General features: G+C 43.2%; 2 protein-coding genes across 4 annotated transcripts in view; one reads left to right on the forward strand and one right to left on the reverse strand.

Moving 5' to 3' along the window:
- golga1 (golgin A1) overlaps window positions 1–9,719 on the forward strand; it is a 29,251-nt gene extending 19,532 nt beyond the window's left edge. For all 3 annotated transcript variants that reach the window (XM_076270799.1, XM_076270801.1, XM_076270800.1), the window contains 9 exons: window positions 480–575; window positions 1,222–1,311; window positions 2,037–2,139; window positions 2,473–2,612; window positions 3,772–3,930; window positions 4,308–4,367; window positions 4,484–4,750; window positions 5,651–5,737; window positions 7,303–9,719. In XM_076270799.1, the coding sequence (XP_076126914.1) occupies window positions 480–575; window positions 1,222–1,311; window positions 2,037–2,139; window positions 2,473–2,612; window positions 3,772–3,930; window positions 4,308–4,367; window positions 4,484–4,750; window positions 5,651–5,737; window positions 7,303–7,383 (1,083 nt within the window). In that variant the 3' untranslated portion in view covers window positions 7,384–9,719. The remainder of the gene's footprint in view (window positions 1–479; window positions 576–1,221; window positions 1,312–2,036; window positions 2,140–2,472; window positions 2,613–3,771; window positions 3,931–4,307; window positions 4,368–4,483; window positions 4,751–5,650; window positions 5,738–7,302) is intronic.
- Window positions 9,720–10,868: 1,149 nt separating this feature from the next.
- arpc5la (actin related protein 2/3 complex, subunit 5-like, a) lies at window positions 10,869–15,075 on the reverse strand. The gene is made up of 4 exons (XM_076270505.1): window positions 14,689–15,075; window positions 13,176–13,247; window positions 12,384–12,560; window positions 10,869–11,778 (listed from the first exon to the last, which is right to left on the reverse strand). The coding sequence occupies exons 1-4, from the start codon at window positions 14,827–14,829 to the stop codon at window positions 11,716–11,718; spliced, it is 453 nt and encodes a 150-aa protein (XP_076126620.1). The 5' UTR covers window positions 14,830–15,075; the 3' UTR covers window positions 10,869–11,715.
- Between the last annotated feature and the right edge of the window lie 4,014 nt (window positions 15,076–19,089).

Here is a 19,089-nt window from a genome sequence, read left to right on the forward strand (position 1 = left end):
CATTTGTATTAAAACTAGCGTGCGTGTGTGTGTTTTCTTTGGATACCACACATCTTTCTGTTTGTTTTTAGTTTTGCTAACTCAGGCCACATAGTTGAATTAGGAGCTGTTTGTTTAGAGCGCTTTGTTTTTTTTTGTTTTTTTTCTTTCTGTTCCTTCCCCTCTTCTCCCACACTTGATTTTTGTCTTTCTCTTTTATTCTGCCTTCTTTCTCTTAATCTCTCTCTCTCTCTCGCCATCTCCTTTTTATATTCAGGTATTACACTTTCAGCAGCTGCATGAAACTGCATCTCATCCTATGTAACCATCAAACATATATGAGGCAGTTTAGTCTTTTGTATCTATCTTGTTCTTATCTGTATCTTCTGCTACCTCTCAGCCTGTCTGTGCTCGCTTAACATTGTTATTTTTTCTCTCCCTCTCTCATCCCTTGTTTTTTCTTCCTCTCCTCCCATCCCTCGTTTCGGTGGCCCTTGTAGAGAGAGCTGGAGGAACAGAAGGCAGAGTTGCAGAGGCAGCATGCGGAGGTGGAGAGCTCGCTACACACGCGCACGCAGGAACTCGAACAGGCCCGGGTAAAACACACACACTTAAATTCACACATAAACACACACACACACACACACTTACACTTTCTCACACATACGCACACATGCAAGAGATGGAACAGGCCCGGGTAAAACACACACACTTAAATTCACACATAAACACACACACACACACACACTTACACTTTCTCACACATACACTTTCTCACACATACGCACACATGTAAGAGATGGAACAGGCCCGGGTAAAACACACACACTTAAATTCACACATATACACACACCTACAATTTGTCACACACACACACACACACACACACACACACACACACACACACACACACACACACACAAAAGATGGAACAGGTCGGGGTAAAACATGCACACACAAGCTGAAACAAGATAGAAAGCACAAGAATTAACATACACATAAAATCTTACTAACATTATCAGCTCACACTTCAGATAAATGCCTCCCCTGTAACTGACGTGTGTGTGTGTGTGTGTGTGTGTGTGTGTGTGTGTGTGTGTGTGTGTGTGTGTGTGTGTGTGTGTGTGTGTGTGTGTGTGTGTTTTTGTGTGTGTGTGTGTTTTTGTGTGTGTGTGTGTGTGTGTGTGTGTGTGTGTGTGTGTGTGTGTGTGTGTGTGTTTTTGTGTGTGTGTGTGTGCATAGGCGGACATGAGCAGCCGTCAGACGGTGAGTGTGGAGATCGCCAAAGCGCTGGAGGACACAAGGAAACAGAAGGAAGAGCTGCAGCTCCAGGTACTAACACCCTCACACACACAACCACACTCACATGTACACACACACACTGCTTCTGAGAATAGTTTGTGTGTTTATGGTGTCATACACTGCATGATGAGAGGTGTGTCCAGGAGTATTCAAAGTTAAAGGCTGCCAGACCTGCTGCTTTGAGGAGATATTCTGATGCGTGCAGATCTATGTAATGGAGCTTTTGGAAGGAGATTTTCACCCAATGCCTTTTTTGGCAGAGAGCCATGCAACATTCCAGCCAAGCAACGCATTGCTTCAGGAACACAAAAGGAATAGGGAAGGAACATAAGGAATAGCCGTAATGTGATGGGCTGCACCTGCTCAAGTTAGCTTGCACCTTATGCTCAGGTCAGCATTTATGCAGATGTTTGGCTTAGCGCTTAGAATCCAAAACAGTAGATCAGGTGAACAGCTGAACAAAGAGGCTGATGCTAAAAAGCTCAAAGCTAAAATGGCATGTGGTGGTGGTGGTGCTGTTTCTCTTGGGCCCCGCCTTTGGCTTCTCCAGTGAGTCCTCATCCTCAGTGTTGTGGAGCTTGTTGATGTTGTTTGCACTGTAGAAGTGATGTAGAAGTTAACTGTGTGTGTGTGTGTGTGTGTGTGTGTGTGTGTGTGTGTGTGTGTGTGTGTGTGTGTGTGTGTGTGTGTGTGTGTGTGTGTGTGTGTGTGTGTGTGTGTGTGTGTGTGTGTGTGTGTGTGACCTGCTGTCGTAGGTGGGCGAGTTGACATCCTCTCAGCAAACGCTACAACAGGAGCTCTCTCAGCTCTCTGAGCAGCTGGCTGCAAAGGAGGCAGAGATCCAAGCCCTTAAGGAAGGTAAACAGTCAACGCGCGCACACACATACGTCCTCAGCTACAGCACAGGGCTGTCTTCACAGTGAGCTGCGCTCAAACACTGGACATCATATAATGCAAATAAAGTTTTATGTCGTCTGTTTGGAAGGAAGGGGAGCGGGAACAGCATTCCTGTATGTGTCTGCAGATTTGTAATGGTGTTTATATATGTGTTGCTAATGGTGTTGGTGTGTGTGTGTGTGTGTGTGTGTGTGTGTGTGTGTGTGTGTGTGTGTGTGTGTGTGTGTGTGTGTGTGTGTGTGTGTGTGTGTGTGTGTGTGTGTGTGTGTGTGTGTGCGCGCATGTATGAATCAGCTGTGAATGCTGCCCATGCTGAGACAGCCCAGGTGCGTGAAGAGGCGGCAGAGAGGGACCAGGAACATGAGGCCCAGCTGGCAGCCCTCAGACAGGAAGTGATCTCACAGACGGAGCAGCTGGACTCCTGCCAGTCAAGGGTAAGAGGCTGAGAGTGGACAGTTTCCTGGAGAGATGAACATGCTACCTGTTTGGTTTTTAAAGGTGCGATTTGTAGGATTGTTACCGAACGTTCTGCAGGCCAAAATCAAAACACTGGTGAACGTTCTCAAGACTACCAGACGCGAGCCTCTTCTGGGTTGCCAGATGTAATAAAGACTTAGCTAACATTAGTTGACCTGCAGCTGCTTTAACGTTTCTCCAAACATGACCCAGCTACACATTACGGAAACAGTGAAAACAAAAAATACCTCTCTAACCAACGTAACATATTTAGCTGAAGTTAGTGATGCAGATGAAGTTTAGCATAGGCTACCTGTTGTGGAGAAATATGGCCAGCTCTGCATCTGACTTGATATTCTTCGTTTGACGAAGACGTCACCATCTCAGGAAGCTCCTCCGATGTCCACTTCATTTGTTTCTTGTTTTAATTTTGCCTCTCATAGGCGTTCATGACTACAACTGACAGCTGTTGACAGTTGGCCTTTGCTAATTTGGCAACCCAAATAGGAGGACGCGCTAGCCCATTATTAATACGCTATTCTAGAATTAATCGTTCAAAACATAAACGAAAATTCCAAGAGATTCCGCCCCGTAAATCATTTTTTTCCATGGGTTTTACGGGGTTTTACGGGTTAGAGTAATGTTGTCAAATAAGCCATTACTTCAATTCATCGTGTTTCCTTACTCTCTGACAACATATGGTGATCATTTTTGGAATGGTTACAGTTTATTTTTCCATTATTTCCTACATACTGGACCTTTAAGAGTCTCACTGTGTCCCGCGGGAAGGAATCCAATTCCCCTTCTCTTAGCTGTGGAAATGAAAGCGTTGAAGTTAAAGTCAAGTTCACAACAATCTATAAAAACAAACTCCCAAGTATATGATTTCAAAGCAGTATATATTGTTTCATCTGTGTATTTCCTTTCATATGTGGAAGCTGGTACATTGCAGGTCAAAACAAACCAGTATTCTCTTTTGAGCTTTTGAGCTTGCTCGATCATAGCAGTGCTTTTATTATGAAGTATATATTTACAGTATAGCTGCAGGTTACTCCATGTGTGGATCTTTTGTAGGTGTCTTTCACGCAGTATGGTCCTGACGTGGTGCGCTGACGAGGTCTTTGTGTTCTTGTGTAGGTGTCTGACCTGCAGGGGGAGCTGGAGAGCATGAGTGTGCAGCTGCAGGGACCGGAGGCAGGGGAGGGTGAGCAAAACGGCACTGTTACCGTTGACGACCTGGACCAGCTACAGAAGATCAACAAGGACATGGAACAGCAGCTAGGTGACAAGAACAAGGTGTGTGTGTGTGTGTACAGATGAATTAGTCATGTCTTGAAGTAATATTTGATATATAGCATTTGCTATGTACACTGTGTCTTTATTAATGTGTCTTAAATATAAGTGTAAGTATATATACTCTTTTGATCCCGTGAGGGAAATTTGGTCTCTGCATTTATCCCAATCCGTGAATTAGTGAAACACACTCAGCACACAGTGAACACACAGTGAGGTGAAGCACACACTAATCCCGACACAGTGGGAGCAGTGAGGGGTTAGGTGCCTTGCTCAAGCCGCTTCCTACTGTTCGGGGTTCGAACCGGCAACCCTCCGGTTACAAGTCTGAAGCGCTAACCGGTAGGCCACGGCTGCCCCTGTCTTTGTTTGATCTCCAGACTATAAAACAACTACAGCAAAGACTGGCTGAACTGAAGAGGACCTTACAGAAAGAGCTTGTAAGTCCTTTTCTATCCAAGTCAAACACCACAGACTATTTCCCATATCGTGACATGACATCACCAACATGGCGACGCATGGAGACATCATCTTTTCCCTGCATTTCCCTTTGTAGAAATTGAAGCCAGACTCTGAGACTGATGGGAGAGAGAGGGTCTTTGAGGGCCGAGGAGACAGGCAGGAGAGGCAGATGGACCGACCCAGCACAGAGGCCTCGGCCTCAGCCATGGTGCCTACTTTAGCCCCAGGCTTTGGCCTGGCCTCTGCGCCCGGACCCGGCACTACCGTGATCAACACCTCGGACCTGAACGACTCGCGAGAGATCAACTTTGAGTATCTCAAACACGTGGTGCTCAAGTTCATGTCCTGCAGAGAGGCAGAGGTGAGAAGAAACAATTACACACACACACACACACACACACACACACACACACACACACACACACACACACACATACACATACACACACACACACACACACACCAAAAATTAGCACATATACCCACACACAGGGCAATATTTCTAACCCAAATTATACAACAGTTAGGTAGGGTCAGACTATTTACTCATTTGTGACTGGACGAGAGGCATTCCAGAGTGGGGATATTTCGCCGCTAGTAATTATTGCAACATGAATGCTCCTCTCTGGTGTTCTCATTGAAGCAGCTTAAGGGTACGATCAGACACCACACTGTTTTTGCAGGGAGAGGAGTCTTTTTTTGTTGTTGTTGTTTAGTGTTGGCTCATGCGCACTGGGAGCCTCACGTTTTTGTGCGCATGCTGCAGCCTCACGTTTTTGCAGAGGCACCCTGAGAACATCGAATTGAATAAAGTAGAAATTGAAGCAGAAAAGCATCTGAATCATTTATGTTTTAGTGCACCTTGTGTTTTACAAGTGCCAAACCTGTCTGATCGCGCTCAAGGAAGGATATATATCTTTGCGGAAAGAAAGTGTTAATTGGTGTCATCATCTGTATTTTTGTTTTTCTTTGTAGTTTTGTCTTAGTTACAGTTACGATTATAATGATTATAATCCAAATTCTCCTCCCATTCCTCCGGAGGACTGTTCAGTGTGGACTCAGTTTAGTTGATGCCCAGGCTGTGTAAACAGGGAAACATGTGGGAGGGGTGCAGCTGGTTTGGCTGCTGAGTTCAAAAATCAAGAAACGTTCACCACATTCAAGGATTGCACTTTTTAATCACCATTTTTAATGTGTGTTTAAATAGCGCTGTACTGTAAGTAATATTCTGTCTCTTTCTGTCTACCCCCTCCATCCGTAGGCGTTCCACCTTATTAGGGCTGTGTCAGTCCTGCTGCATTTCTCTCCAGAGGAAGAGGATATGCTGAAACAAACACTTGAATACAAGGTGTGTGTGTGTTTGTTTGTTTGTTTGTGTGTGTGTGTGTGTGTGAGTGATCACAGCCATTTATGTGTATCCAAAATGTTACATCATCCATAGAATCACCAGCCAAAGCATATGATTGGCCAAAAGAGAGCACCACACAGCATTCACATAATATTTCAGTGGACATTTCCATCCTGCTAGAGTTGTCTGAAAGAGAGTTTGGAACCACACCAAAAGAACTATAACCATTCACTCTCTCTCTGTAGCAGACCTAACAAATCAATGCCTGCACTGACAGTGTCTGAGTGTTCACATGTTCTAATCCAGAGGTCATTAATAGTTGGACCGAGGTTGGGGTCTGGACCCCATCACCATCCTATCCGGACCCATAGCCTAAATTATGGAGATTTGTATGGAACTTTTCAAAGTAACACTGATTTTAAAATACAAATCTTCCATATAACAATAACAGCATTAAAGGAACACGCCACCCAATGTCAGTAGTAATATATGTTCTTACCTTAACTTTCACTAGTTGAGTCATACCTCTCCCGTGTCGGTATGTGCACTCTAACGCTCTGGCGCGCGGCGCGAATGTGTGAGCATGTTGCTTTGCTAGCGGGCTCAGACGTAGCCATAGAGGGAGGAAGATGGCAGTAATTAAAAACATCCAAGTTTTCCCTACTTAAATACAGTTGCACGAGTAGTTGATAAAAATGTGTAAGGTGGCGATTTTCCAAGCGAATAAACAGGAGAACTACAATGTGTGGCGCAATAGCACTTGGGAGTACTTCAATGTTAGCGTAGTAATATTAATTAACACCTAATTGTAGATCCTATCCACCACAGAGTTTAGAATTCATGATTGATCGCGCACACACGCATTTTTGTAAGAGACAACCTGCCCTGCTGGCGTTAGTTTGAGCTGACTTAGCAAAGTAGCAGGTATTGGTAAAGCAGATTGTGAACAATCATGGTTATAACATGCATTGTGAAGGGTTGTGATAACAAGCAGAAGTATTATAGTGATTTCATGTTTCATAGAATTCCGCTTTGCTGCAAACGGCAGAAAGCATGGCTGAGATCTACAATTAGGTGTTAATTAATATTACTACGCTAGGTCGAAGTACTCCCAAGTGCTATTGCGCCACACATTGTAGTTCTCCTGTTTATTCGCTTGGAAAATCGCCACTTTTCATGTTGTGTGACCTTACACATTTTTATCAACTACTCGTGCAACTGTATTTAAGTAAGGAAAAGTGGACGTACCGACACGTGAGAGGTATGACTCAAATCGTGAAAGTTAAGGTAAGAACATATATTACTACTGACATTGGGTGGCGTGTTTAAAAGCAAAAAGTAACTTAAGTTCTGAGACAGTGGCAATTATTAAAAGTGCCAGTTTGAAGCACCTCTGTGACTCAAATCATCAGTCTTTGGAGTGAGGGATCGAAAAAAGTATGCTGTATGTAAAAATGAACACTATCAATGGGAATTATTTGGCGTTATTGATGGAATAGAATTTTGATTTTGAATTGAATTCAAAATTGAAATAATGTATGGGTATTGTTGTTTTCCTCTCTTAGATGTCGTGGTTTGGCTCTAAGCCCTCTCCCAAAGGCATCGTCCGGCCCTCCATCTCCGCATCCTCCAACCACTGGAGCTGAGGTGGAGTGATCGCAGCCAAGAGCTCGATGGACGGATGGATGGATGGATGGATGGACGGATGGATGGATGGACGGACGGATGGATGGATGGATGGATGGATGGATGGATGGACGGATGGATGGATGGATGGATAGACGGATGGATGGATGGATGGATGGATGGACGGACGGACGGATGGATGGATGGACGGATGGATGGATGGATGGATGGACGGATGGATGGATGGATGGATGGACGGATGGATGGATGGATGGATAGATGGATGGATGGATGGATGGACGGATGGATGGATGGATGATGGATGGATGAAACAGGGATGAAAACAAAGGAGGCCGTGGTTTTCTTATGAAGTGTCCCTTCGCAGCTAGGCATCAAAGGCATCAACCCTGTGGGGACTTCTGAGAATATCTTCAATTCCTGAGAGACTGGAGAACCTGTCCATAGATGTCCTCCTGACATCTTCTGTTGGTCTTTTGTTTTTATTTTGTTTGCTTCGTTGTTTTTTTTTGTTTTTTTTTCAAAATTACCAACTTCTTTGAGAAGACGAGAGATCTACCAGAACACTAAGCTTTCTCTGTATTCTATTATTTATTTTTATTTCATTTGCAGTGATTTCAACGGAAGTAAAATGCAATCAGGTGGAAGCCGGCTCTCTTGTGTTGCGCAAAAGCTCCTCATCTTAGTTTTGCCTTCATGTCACCACGTTTTTGTTTTCTTTCTTTCTTTCTTTCTTTCTTTCTTTCTTTCTTTCTTTCTTTCTTTCTTTCTTTCTTTCTTTCTTTCTTTCTTTCTTTCTTTCTTTCTTTCTTTCTCTGCCTAATTTGTCCCATTTGCTATGCGCTTTCTCCACTCACTTCCTCGCCTGATTTTCTGCCTCTGTGGTGCAGAATTGCCTTGAAGACTGCCTTTCTCAGGACCCTGGGGTTTCGAAGGTGCACAATGGACCACATGGGATCTAAAAAAAAAACTCAACTTGGGCAGAGAAACGTTTTGTTTTCTGCTTCAGCCACGAGCGAGTGTCTAGCCTACCCTCGGAAACTAACATCCTGTTTGGACCGGACTTTGTGTATCTGTATATAACAATACATTCCATATGACTATTTATATATGAATGGCTGTATATAAGCAACAGAGAGAATGATTTATAAATCACTAGATGTATATGACTTCTTTTCTCCCACTTTTTCGCCTATGTCTGGTCTGTAAATGAAGTATTTTCATCATGTGTCTGTATAGAGGTGTGTGTGTGTGTGTGTGTCTGCGTGGTTATGTATGCGCGGGTATGTATGTATGTATGTAAGTGTGTTTCTGTATACAGGCTTTTTGGCTTGGGAATAGAATCAAAACATAATTTTAATGGGCTGCAGTTTGTTGTGCGAGTGTGCATGCCTTATGTAGTGTGCACAGGGATGTGTGAAAGACCAGCACAGAGAGCAACGGCCGGGCCGGACAAGACTATGACAAAACCAACCAGACATCTGCCTTCATCAGATATGAGAGGGTTTGCTATATGGATTGCTATGGCACATGGAGGTTGAATGATCATGACATTCAGATGGGTTAAAACTACCTCTCGTTTCACGTGTACGATGTTGTCAGTGCTGTTCTGTTTGTCGAGACTGTGCAAGTGTTGGTTCAGGAAAAGAGTTTGTTGTAACGGTTATAAAGGTTTCTATAAATGACTGGGAGAAAAGATCTGCTTTGTGGCTAACTGTCTCTGTTAAGTACTCCAGGTACCTCATGAATGTAGCGTATTATGGAGATGGAGAAGTTGCAAGACTGAAAGTAAAAACCAAGTATGACCAGTCTTCTTTTTTTTCCACTTGTCTTTTTCTTTTGAAAAGAGAAGCGTAAACAGGAAATCTTTGGTCTGTCATAACATAATGTCAATAACAAAGCACCAATGGTATAATAAACACTTTTTTTTAAAAGGCAGAACTGTAAACAGAACAACTGTTTTCCGTGACAGCACTGGTCAAAGTAATTAATGCTGTTTTGAAGAGAAAACTGGTTCCAGCCAGCTGCACAAGTGTGAAACGAATGACTTGCTGAGAATGAAATAAAAAAGCTCATGGACTCATAGTAATCACCACAATCACACTCCAGCAGCCTGGTTTATGACTTACTGTGTCGTATCCTCATATCAGATACAATACAAATATCTGCTAAGGTCCGTCTTGCTTGTTCTCTTTTCGTTTGTCTTCAACATGTGTGGGTGATGTGCTCAATCAGTAAGTAATGATGTTCAATGCAATTTCGTTGGTGCCCAGGGGCAGGTTTGTAGATATACCATCATCCTTTTGGGTTTAATTAAAGAGCTGTTTTGAATGCCTCATATGCTTTCTTCTGATCTGTCTCTGTGCTTGTGGGACTCTGATCAAGGTAGTCCTGTGTTGAAGGAGATTCATTTACATTTACATTTCTTCATTTAGTTGACACTTTAGATTCAAAGAGACTTACATACATTTGTCACTGACAAAAGTATTGGCACCCCTTTAGAAATGTTGGTTTTTAAGCAAAATACACACACTTGAGTTTTTTGGAGAAAACAAACAACCCAGAACCATTTCAATAGCTCAACACAAGTGAAACAACAATTGGTTTCCTCAAATTCAACACAAAATATCACCAAAATTCTGCAGGAAGTGAATACTGTCTAACTGACAAGGTCAAAAGTCTTGTCACCCTTTACAAAAAGTGATTTTCCACTGATAAAAGCACACTTTTCATTGTTAAAATCCAGTGCTAGGGTTATGAGTAGTGAGACGTCAGCTGTGGTAACATTTCTGAGATATATCAGTCCATTTCTAACGGACAATAGACTCAAGTTTACTTTTTTACATTTCTATTGGTTTCTATGGACAGTATGATGTTTTCTCCAAGGATTTCCAAATATTTGAATGACTATCTACCCCTTTATATACAGCTGATTATCAGTGCCAGAGGAAGCAAAATAGGCCTAGAGTATCACCTAGTTATTGCCATGCATCAGTTTAGACGGTGCACTTTTCAGTGTATGCATGATTCTTCCTCATCCAAACATAACTGCCAAACCTATTGTCACTCATTTATATGGTTTTGGTTCAGTATTCTGTTTTGTTCATGCTTATACAACATGGATCCCCTAGAGCACCACTGATAACCAGAATCAATGAATACATTGGTATTTGGTACTTATTTCTAATAGATCTACATGTATGCATCGAATATCTACAAAAATTACCAACGAAACTGGTGCTCCATCCTACCGTAGAAACCATCCAGTATTTTTTATTTAGTTGTTACTTGTCCGTATTCATTGCTACTGAGCAGAGGATCAGATGCAAGGTAACCACCTAATTCATGTTTGTCCTTTTGGTCCTCTGTTGAGTTCACCGCTAGGCATTACTAGTTTATGTTACTTAAACTACAACACAGCATATAGTGAGACCACTAGGACCAGGTGATCAAATAAACAAAATTGGACAACTGAATGGAAACCACGTATGACAGTATCCATGAGATTTATTGCACCAGGCACTTCACAATATCTCCCCCCATGTGCCCAGTTCATCCCCCATTCAAATACAACTCAGTGTTACAGGGGGGAAAAAATCAACTACCTTAGAAGCTACTGCTCTCGTACTTAACCCCACATCTCTCTCTCTCTCCACAGAGGTCATGTTAAGAGAGTGAATCGGGAGCACAGGACAGTGTTCCCTGAATCAGAGGCATCTTAGTGCAGAGTACATCCAGTCGGGTGGGTTACAGCACCACCCTGTGGCAGCTGAGGAAGCCGTGGCACATTGGAGGAGGTTGTCTGAGCTGGGTGTTCTCCCAGCTTTCTGCCAGTCAACGAGTCTCTTTTATTGTTATTATTAGTATTCTTTTTTTTGGTTCAATCTCTAATCACCAACAGGAACATAAAAGGCTGGGGATGCACCCACAGTTTGGTCATATAACTCAACAGAGGTAATTGACTGTTCACATTAAATAAGACGGCCATAGACGCCACCCATCCCACCTTACGCCCACATTGGACCCATTCAACACAGGCCACCCATCCCTCCACACCCTCCCTTCTTGGTTTCCCCCAACCCGTTTACATTTTTTTTTAGTTTAAAAAATATAGATATATCAGTAATCTGTTCATGTCTCCAAAAAGTCTTGAGTGATGTGGGATGCACACCACGGAGCTCTGAGCGGTCGGTCAAGTCTGGGACCGAAGACGAGGTGGAGCTGGGGGTGGTGTGTGTGTGTGTGTGGGAGGGGGGGGGGGGGTGGATCTCCACGCAGATCTGGTCACTACAGAAGATTGTGCAGATCTCCTGCTGAACATGGGGGCCGTGGGTTCAGACTGTCTTTCTGGCAGTAAGAACACGCATGATGCAGCCTACGCCTCCTAGAGCAAATGCCTGAGGGAGGGGGAGAGGGGGAGAGAGAGAGAGAGAGAGAGAGAGAGAGAGAGAGAGAGAAACACAGACTATGTTAAATGAGGTGGAAAACAAAGATGAGAAACAGAGAAATCTCAAACATGGGTGTACAACGAGTGTCCATATGTGGAATACCAAAAGACACACTATGCACTCCATGTTTTTATGCAAACAACAACATGAACATGGCATCATCTGCAGAGTGCTAGCTTCTCAGAGCTAGACAAGCTAGACAAACATATAAAATTTACATCTGCACACAACCATGGAAGAAATTAGGCTAAACCTTGAAAGTGTAAAGCAATTGGGTGCGATGTGAAAAGCGATGTAGCATTGGATTAAAACAATCCAATACCTTCTAAACACAGGGCTCAAAGTAACAGAGGCCGTACACCAGGGGTCTCAAACTCAAAAATACCCTCAAGGGCCGGATTACATTATTATTTTGACATACGCCGCGGGCCGGAATTGGGCCGGACGTGGGCCGGGAGTTTGAAACCCCTGCCGTACACACTGTGAGCATCAAAGATGAGTGGCAAGGTTGCTTTTGTGCAGTACAGACCTGCGCCTGTAAAATAAGTGCTTACCTTCTCGTGCCACTGCAGTAAGACAGCACTGCTGTTGTCTGAAGGCTTTTCAAAGCCCCTGTAGATGTACTTCATCAGCAGGTCAACGCCGTTCCTATCCAGAGATTTCACAGCCGGCTCGATCTCACTGCTCTTGAACGAGGTCAGCACTTTCAACACCACTGCCTGGGCCTTCTCCTAAAGAGAGAGAGAGAGAGAGAGAGAGAGAGAGCCAGAGATACAAAGGGATGAAGGGAGAGGGAAGAGAGAGAAAGAAAGAGGGAGAAGGATTACAGAGCAGAGAGACCAAGACAAAAGGAATAGAAAAAGAGAGAAAATAAAAAAAATCTCTAATAAATTACTACAATACTTTCATTGATAACTTTGCAGCTCAATACAAAAATGTTGAAATGGCTTCCAACCAGTAACTAAAACCATGGTGTACAGATTTAGTGTCATAAAATATGAACAATACAGTGTCTTGTGACAGTGACATGCCTCCAGTTTATAGCCCAAGCCAGGTCAAGATCATCAGGCTACTATCGCTCAGCCCTCAGTAACTGAGCAACACAAACAGGGGTAAGTCTTTTACTGACCATGTTGTCATGTTAACTATTACTCAGCGAAAACAATAAAATATATACCGGTTAGTACCTCTGCTACTGAACACTCAGATAAAATATAAAATATATGCACAGTTTACTCTCTGTTAAAGCTGTCTTGGCTTGGTAATGGCAGGATTGAATTATTCAGAACTGAGATCATATCATCTCTCAGCACTACTTAGCTGGGTTTATAGTTCCAGACTCTCACCTTGACTGCTGCATTTCTTGAGTTGATTGGTGGGTTCTTGAGCGCCATGTGAAAGGCAGCCATCATGTCGCCTGTGCATTACAGCTGGTTAAGGAATGAGCAAGACAGTTGCTACGGAAACCAAACTCAGTGAAGAAAGAAGCAATGGGTACATTTCAGGGGGAACAACAGCAGAACCACTCATGCACACGACTGACCAGGAATACTTTAATGATCTACTTAACTGTATTCTTTTGACTTGCCCTCAACCATGTCCTTCACAGACTTTTGACATATTCAAATTGTGAATGAAGACCTAGTGGATCGTCCAGTGGGACATCCCACACCTCAACACAAAGATAATCTCCTCAGTCAAACGGTCCAATGATGCCCTTTCTTCTCCTCACAACACAAGGCCACAAGCCAGGTTTCAAAGGCAGCTTTGATCCTTTTGTTGACAGTAAACAGGACCTTTCCAGGAGCTCTATTTGGCACCACAGACTCAGTGGTAGGCTATCTAGTGTTACATTTTCATATGAATATTCCTATTGTCCTTGATAAGTCGTGCACTCATGGGCAACTTGTGTAGACTACTTAAGAACCACAAGAGCCCATTTGCACTGCTGCCGGTGAATAACTGTGCACATCTATGGTGCATGAAAGCATAAGACAGGACAATCCCATGTCTGTGACTGTGTGTAATAACTGAACAAAGATCCATTCATAAAAGACAAAGACATGGTGGCGTCAAATTCAGCAGAGAACGGACCTGTGGCCTCGCGCTAAGTCGCGCCATTGTGTGCACAGTGAAGGAGTTTTATTTGACCATAAACAAGAGTCTGTTAACGTTTCAACCAGGTCCAGCAGGCGATTGGCTAAAGTCGGGGTGGCCTCGATGTTTTTCTACTGCTGCAAATGGGCGGAAGAATGAAATCACGGGGATATAATTTAGACACAGTCGTCAACGCTGGGCAGTCATGAGGTTGATTGAGAGGAAAGCGCGCAAATAGATCACCGTGATGACATGACTTCAGCCTCGCGGAATGCCGCCTGGCATTCCATTACGCTCCGAACTGCAGGGAGAGGTCGTCGAGTGCTGGCCTGCCACAAACACCGGTTCAATTAGGCTACTCAATGACTATGAATGCGCACATATGTTCGGCTATGTGTGATTTATTGAGTGCTTTTGGCGATTTTTAAAGGTGTCATTTCATTTACCTTCCACATAACAGGCACCCCCCTGCATGGAAAGCTCATGGTGGTTAAGAAGGATATCTTAGGTTGTTACCCCAAAAACCTTAATGAATAGTGGAAATGTTGAGTTAGCCTACACTACTCATTTGTCGTGAGTGATTCTATTCCATTTTAACAACAATCCCTGAAAACAAAGTGCCTAATTCAAATGAACTTCAGGACAATCGTAAGCTACACACTTCTCGATATGAACAGACATCTCTAAGCAGTCACCTATTTGCTGGCAGATATTAGCCTACCTATTGCAGGAGAAAGCACCTACACATATTCTGAAAGGATATTGCCTGATGAGGTTGTCCACTTCGGCGGCATCGGGTCCTTGTTGTTCAGCCGACTCCTCTTGGTCATCCACAAATTTATTCTCGTCATATTCGTCTATGTCGACTCCCCTAAATCGGGACGATAGCGTGTTTTGGGCCATAAGGACAGTCGCGGGTATGGACGCGTATGCCTATTGATTGCGGATGAAAATCTGCTGTTGTGCGTTCAAACATGCAGCAGTCCAACCTCGCCAAAGAAATACTGTCTCTAAGTCTGTCTTGCAATTTCACCATGCAGAGTCTATAGCTAACGCTAAGCTTGAGAGCTATTGACACCTGCCATGTCGCCGAGAGGGTGCATCTGATACCTCCCTCCAAATACAATCATCGCTGTGCATTCCTGCAAATCTGACTGTAGCGGAAGCGGAACTGAATGGTGACATAATGTGGTAGGCTACAATGTTTCCGTTTCCCGTTTGTTACATCGTTGGGCATCCAACCTTGTTTCAAATTATTATGCAAATTGGATTTAAGTGTCATAAACATTTTTTTTTTTTGTTTTTCAATTAAACTCATGGATGGTATTGTGTCTCTGGGTTCTTTGGATAATTGAAATCAATCTCAGACACCTGTGATAATTAGTTTTCCACCTGTAAGAACTTCATTTTACAGTGGAATGCAGCCTTATTGCAAATGGGCAAGAATTAAAAGGTTTTATTAATAATTTAGAGATTAAACCAGATGTAATTTGCATTCAGGAGACATGGTTTAAACAGTCAGACTTTGTTATAAAGGGGTAGCCTGCATAAGTTAGAAGGGATGGCGTGGAGGGAAATGGTGGCGGGTGTGCTACATTTGTTAAAAGAGGGATGCAGTTTAGAGAGCTTAAGAGGGGTAGGGATTTGGAATAGGCTATATTGTATAGAACTATGGAGAAATAGGGGTAGTATGGGTATATCATCATTTTTTACAATCAATGCAGACAATAGAAGTTGAGCATCTGGCTGAAATGTGGGAGAACTTAAATGGGAAAGGTATTTGGTGTGGTGATTTTAATGCTCACAGTACTCTTTGGGGGGATAGGAATGATTCAAATGAAAATATGATTGAGGAATATTTGGGTGAGAAGGGGCTAATATGCCTGAATGATGGTTCAGGTAGGAGGATAGATGTAGCAAGGGGCTATAAATCGGCTATAGATCTTACTTTAGCTACAAAGGCAGTAGCTGACAAGTGCAGCTGGGAGGTATTGAGGGAAAGTACCATAGGCAGTGCCAGTGACCATTTTCCAATTGCTATTCATGTAGGAGTGGAGCTGGTTAGAGAGCATGTAATGAGGTGGATGTTAGAAAGAGCTGATTGAGAGTATGAGTATCTAGTGATTCAGAGCACAAGCGGGTTCGTGCAGACAAAGGCATAATAAGCAAGGTTTCTGCCAGACAAATTCATAGGATTAAGAAAGCAGCTGCTGAAATGCCATTGCAAAGCAGCAAACAGGTATTTGAAGCCGCTGGTGCCTTTGGAGTCCCGCGAACCTCAAGGTGTAGGATCCTCATCAAGAAGTCTGCAAGTGTGCATAAACCTACTATTCGGCCACCCCTAAACAATGCTCACAAGCAGAAAGGGTTGCAGTAAGCTTAGGAATACATGAAGACTAATTTTCAAACAGTTTTGTTTACAGATGAGTGCCGTGCAACCTTAGATGGTCCAGATGGATGGAGTAAGGATGGTTGGTGAATGGCCACCATGTCCCAACAAGGCTGAGTTCAAATAGTATTCTCTGTTGTGAATAATAATTTGGAACAGTGCATTTTGAGTGTTATCATTGGGAGGTTTCAATAAAATTTGAATTATACTCTAACGGTTGATAACTTGAAAATTATACTGACTGTCCTTTGCATCAACTATTTAGGAAAATCTGAGAAAAATGTAATTTGCATTATAATTTGGAACGCAGTGTATATCTATGGATCCAGCACTGTTATCACAGTGACTATTCTAATGTGTGAGTGTTGAAAATCACAGTCAGACCAGCTGTATGCAAGGGCATATAGCCTAAATTGTCCAGCTTCTAGGCCTATTTGTAAAGGAAGGTCACTCACATTTTATCAACCACTGAAAACTGCAAACCTATACCCTGGAAATCCAGAGTTAGTAAACCTATTATAATATAGGCATACCTAGGTCCTCTCTAGGATAAATTCCGTTTGGCAAAAGAGCACTTCTGCTATCTGAAAAAAAAAATGTTTCGTTCTTCATGCACCAATAAGAGGTCGTGGAATCAGATTCAGCCAATTCTAGCTGAATTTTACGCGCACATAACGGTACGTTTTTTACGAATCCTACAGAGGTCGCTACAGTGTAGGCCAGAGCCGTATATAGAGCGGCTCTGGTGTAGGCTAGGCTAAGCCAAATTAGACACATCGCAACCAGTCCCATATACAACACGTAAACACACAACACACCACTATCTAGATCTGGGGTGGGCAAACTTTTTGGCTCAAGGGCCACACTGGGTTTTGAAAATTGGCCGGCAGGCCGCACAACAACGACCCCCCCCCCCCCCCCCCCCACGACACACACATACAAAATACATTTTTATAGCCTATAATTTAGTATGAAAAGTATTTATTTTAAAATATTAATTGCTTAAAAATACTGCTAATTTTATGCTGTTTAACAAATGTATAAATTGTTCACTGTCGCTTTAAGACAGTCGCTTTAATTTATTTACGTTTATTTCTCAATGATCTGCCTGCTCCGCTATGTGCTGTACCTACGGCTGGGCCCTCTCACAGTTTTTAAATGGTCAGTAGTGGGAACTACTGTTGCCTTCATGATTTCCTTTTAAAAGTTTCGTATAAGGAGATATCAATTATCAACAATGACAAACCAGCTGGAACCTGCGGCTCTCTCTCCCTCTCGTGAGTGCAGACGCGTTCCCAGTTAAATGGATCGCATAATATGTTCACGTTAGATCTGCTGCAAAGGAGATAACTAAGAGTTAACGTCATCTCTATCGCAGGAAAAAAATAGCGAGCAGCCTAATAACCAAATGAAATGCTCGGCGGGCCGGATGAAAGTGCTTGGCGGGCCGCAGTTTGCCCAACCCCTGATCTAGATATGCTGATTTTATTATTTTGAAATAATTAACCGACAAAGTCCATGTATGCCTGTCTTTTTCTGATTTGACACAACAGGCAATAAGAATAATAATAAAAAAACAGTGTAATTAGCAGATAGCCTAACTGAAATTTTTATATTTTACACTGGTGCAGAAAGAAACAGTTTTCACATCACCTAGTCTCCACTATATTAAAAAAAACATGTTGGCCATAGGCTACATTTTAAAACTAGGATCTATCTTCGCATTGTATAGTAAGTCTATGCGCATTCCCCCATCCCGTTTTTCAAATGACCTGCGGCAAAGATTCTATAGTTAGTATAGCTTTATCAACCGTCTCTGCCTGCGGCATATAATTCGTCGTTTCCTTTCCCTGACATCCTGTCGCCTGTTGTAGCAGTTCGGGCTCTGCTATAGTGGCTCGAGAGACCCCCTGCCTGTCAGTGTATCCGGTAGATCAAATAAATTAAATAACCTGCTGGTTGTCTTTTTGTGGCAGAGAGCAGGGGTTTGATTAGATCTCGCAATATTGTACCACATAGCCGGCGGGGGTAATCCGTCTGTGTGAAGTGCACGGGTGTGTTTACTCGCTTTATCGATGGCCAGCCAACATCCTCTCCGCGTTTCTGTCTCGTTGTTCAGCGAGCAACCCAAATATTTGCTCTCAGCGTCCTGGGAGTTAGTTACCACTCTCTTGATACTGCGGGAACTGATACCAGATCATGTGGGTTTAAGTCAGTGTAGCATGTAGGTAGGTAGCCTAATCAAGTGAAATAGGCTATCTCACATTTTTTAAGGAGACTTCCATTTTTTTCTCACAGCAGTTTATGTCTTTCAAAATGACTCATCATGAGCAACTTGTTTTTGAGTAGAGAAACTGTACTGTTAGGGTGGCCATAAGGCCTGGAGTATAAACACTGAGCTGTGTATTATGGGATGTGCTTGCTTAACTCATTATAGGGATGTGTGTGTGTCTGTCTGTCTGTCAGAATGTGTGATATGACACATGTCAGTTTGAGTTCCTCCACCTGCTGTTGTGAGCTTGCAGGACCCACACACTCTTGATCTCCCTCGGCCCCAGCGGCCCCCACACTAATGTCTTAGTGGTTTTTGTTTTGGGAACAACTACATCCACCCCAGCGCCCCTCACACTCAGCGGGGGTTCGGCTGGAATCCCTTCCCTCCGTGAACACTGGAATCTAGATGTAGAAGCTGTAGTGCTTGTTGTACCCCAAGGTGCATCTCTGGTGGTCCACGGTGGAACGTTACTGGTGACTCTAGGAGTCTGCACTGTAGG

This window comes from Alosa pseudoharengus, unplaced genomic scaffold (genome assembly GCF_046254945.1).
Source record: "Alosa pseudoharengus isolate Yale_2024_CS ecotype anadromous, Long Island Sound unplaced genomic scaffold, YU_APseudo_1.1 YU_APseudo_1.1_scf_6, whole genome shotgun sequence".
NCBI classification, from domain to species: domain Eukaryota; kingdom Metazoa; phylum Chordata; class Actinopteri; order Clupeiformes; family Clupeidae; genus Alosa; species Alosa pseudoharengus.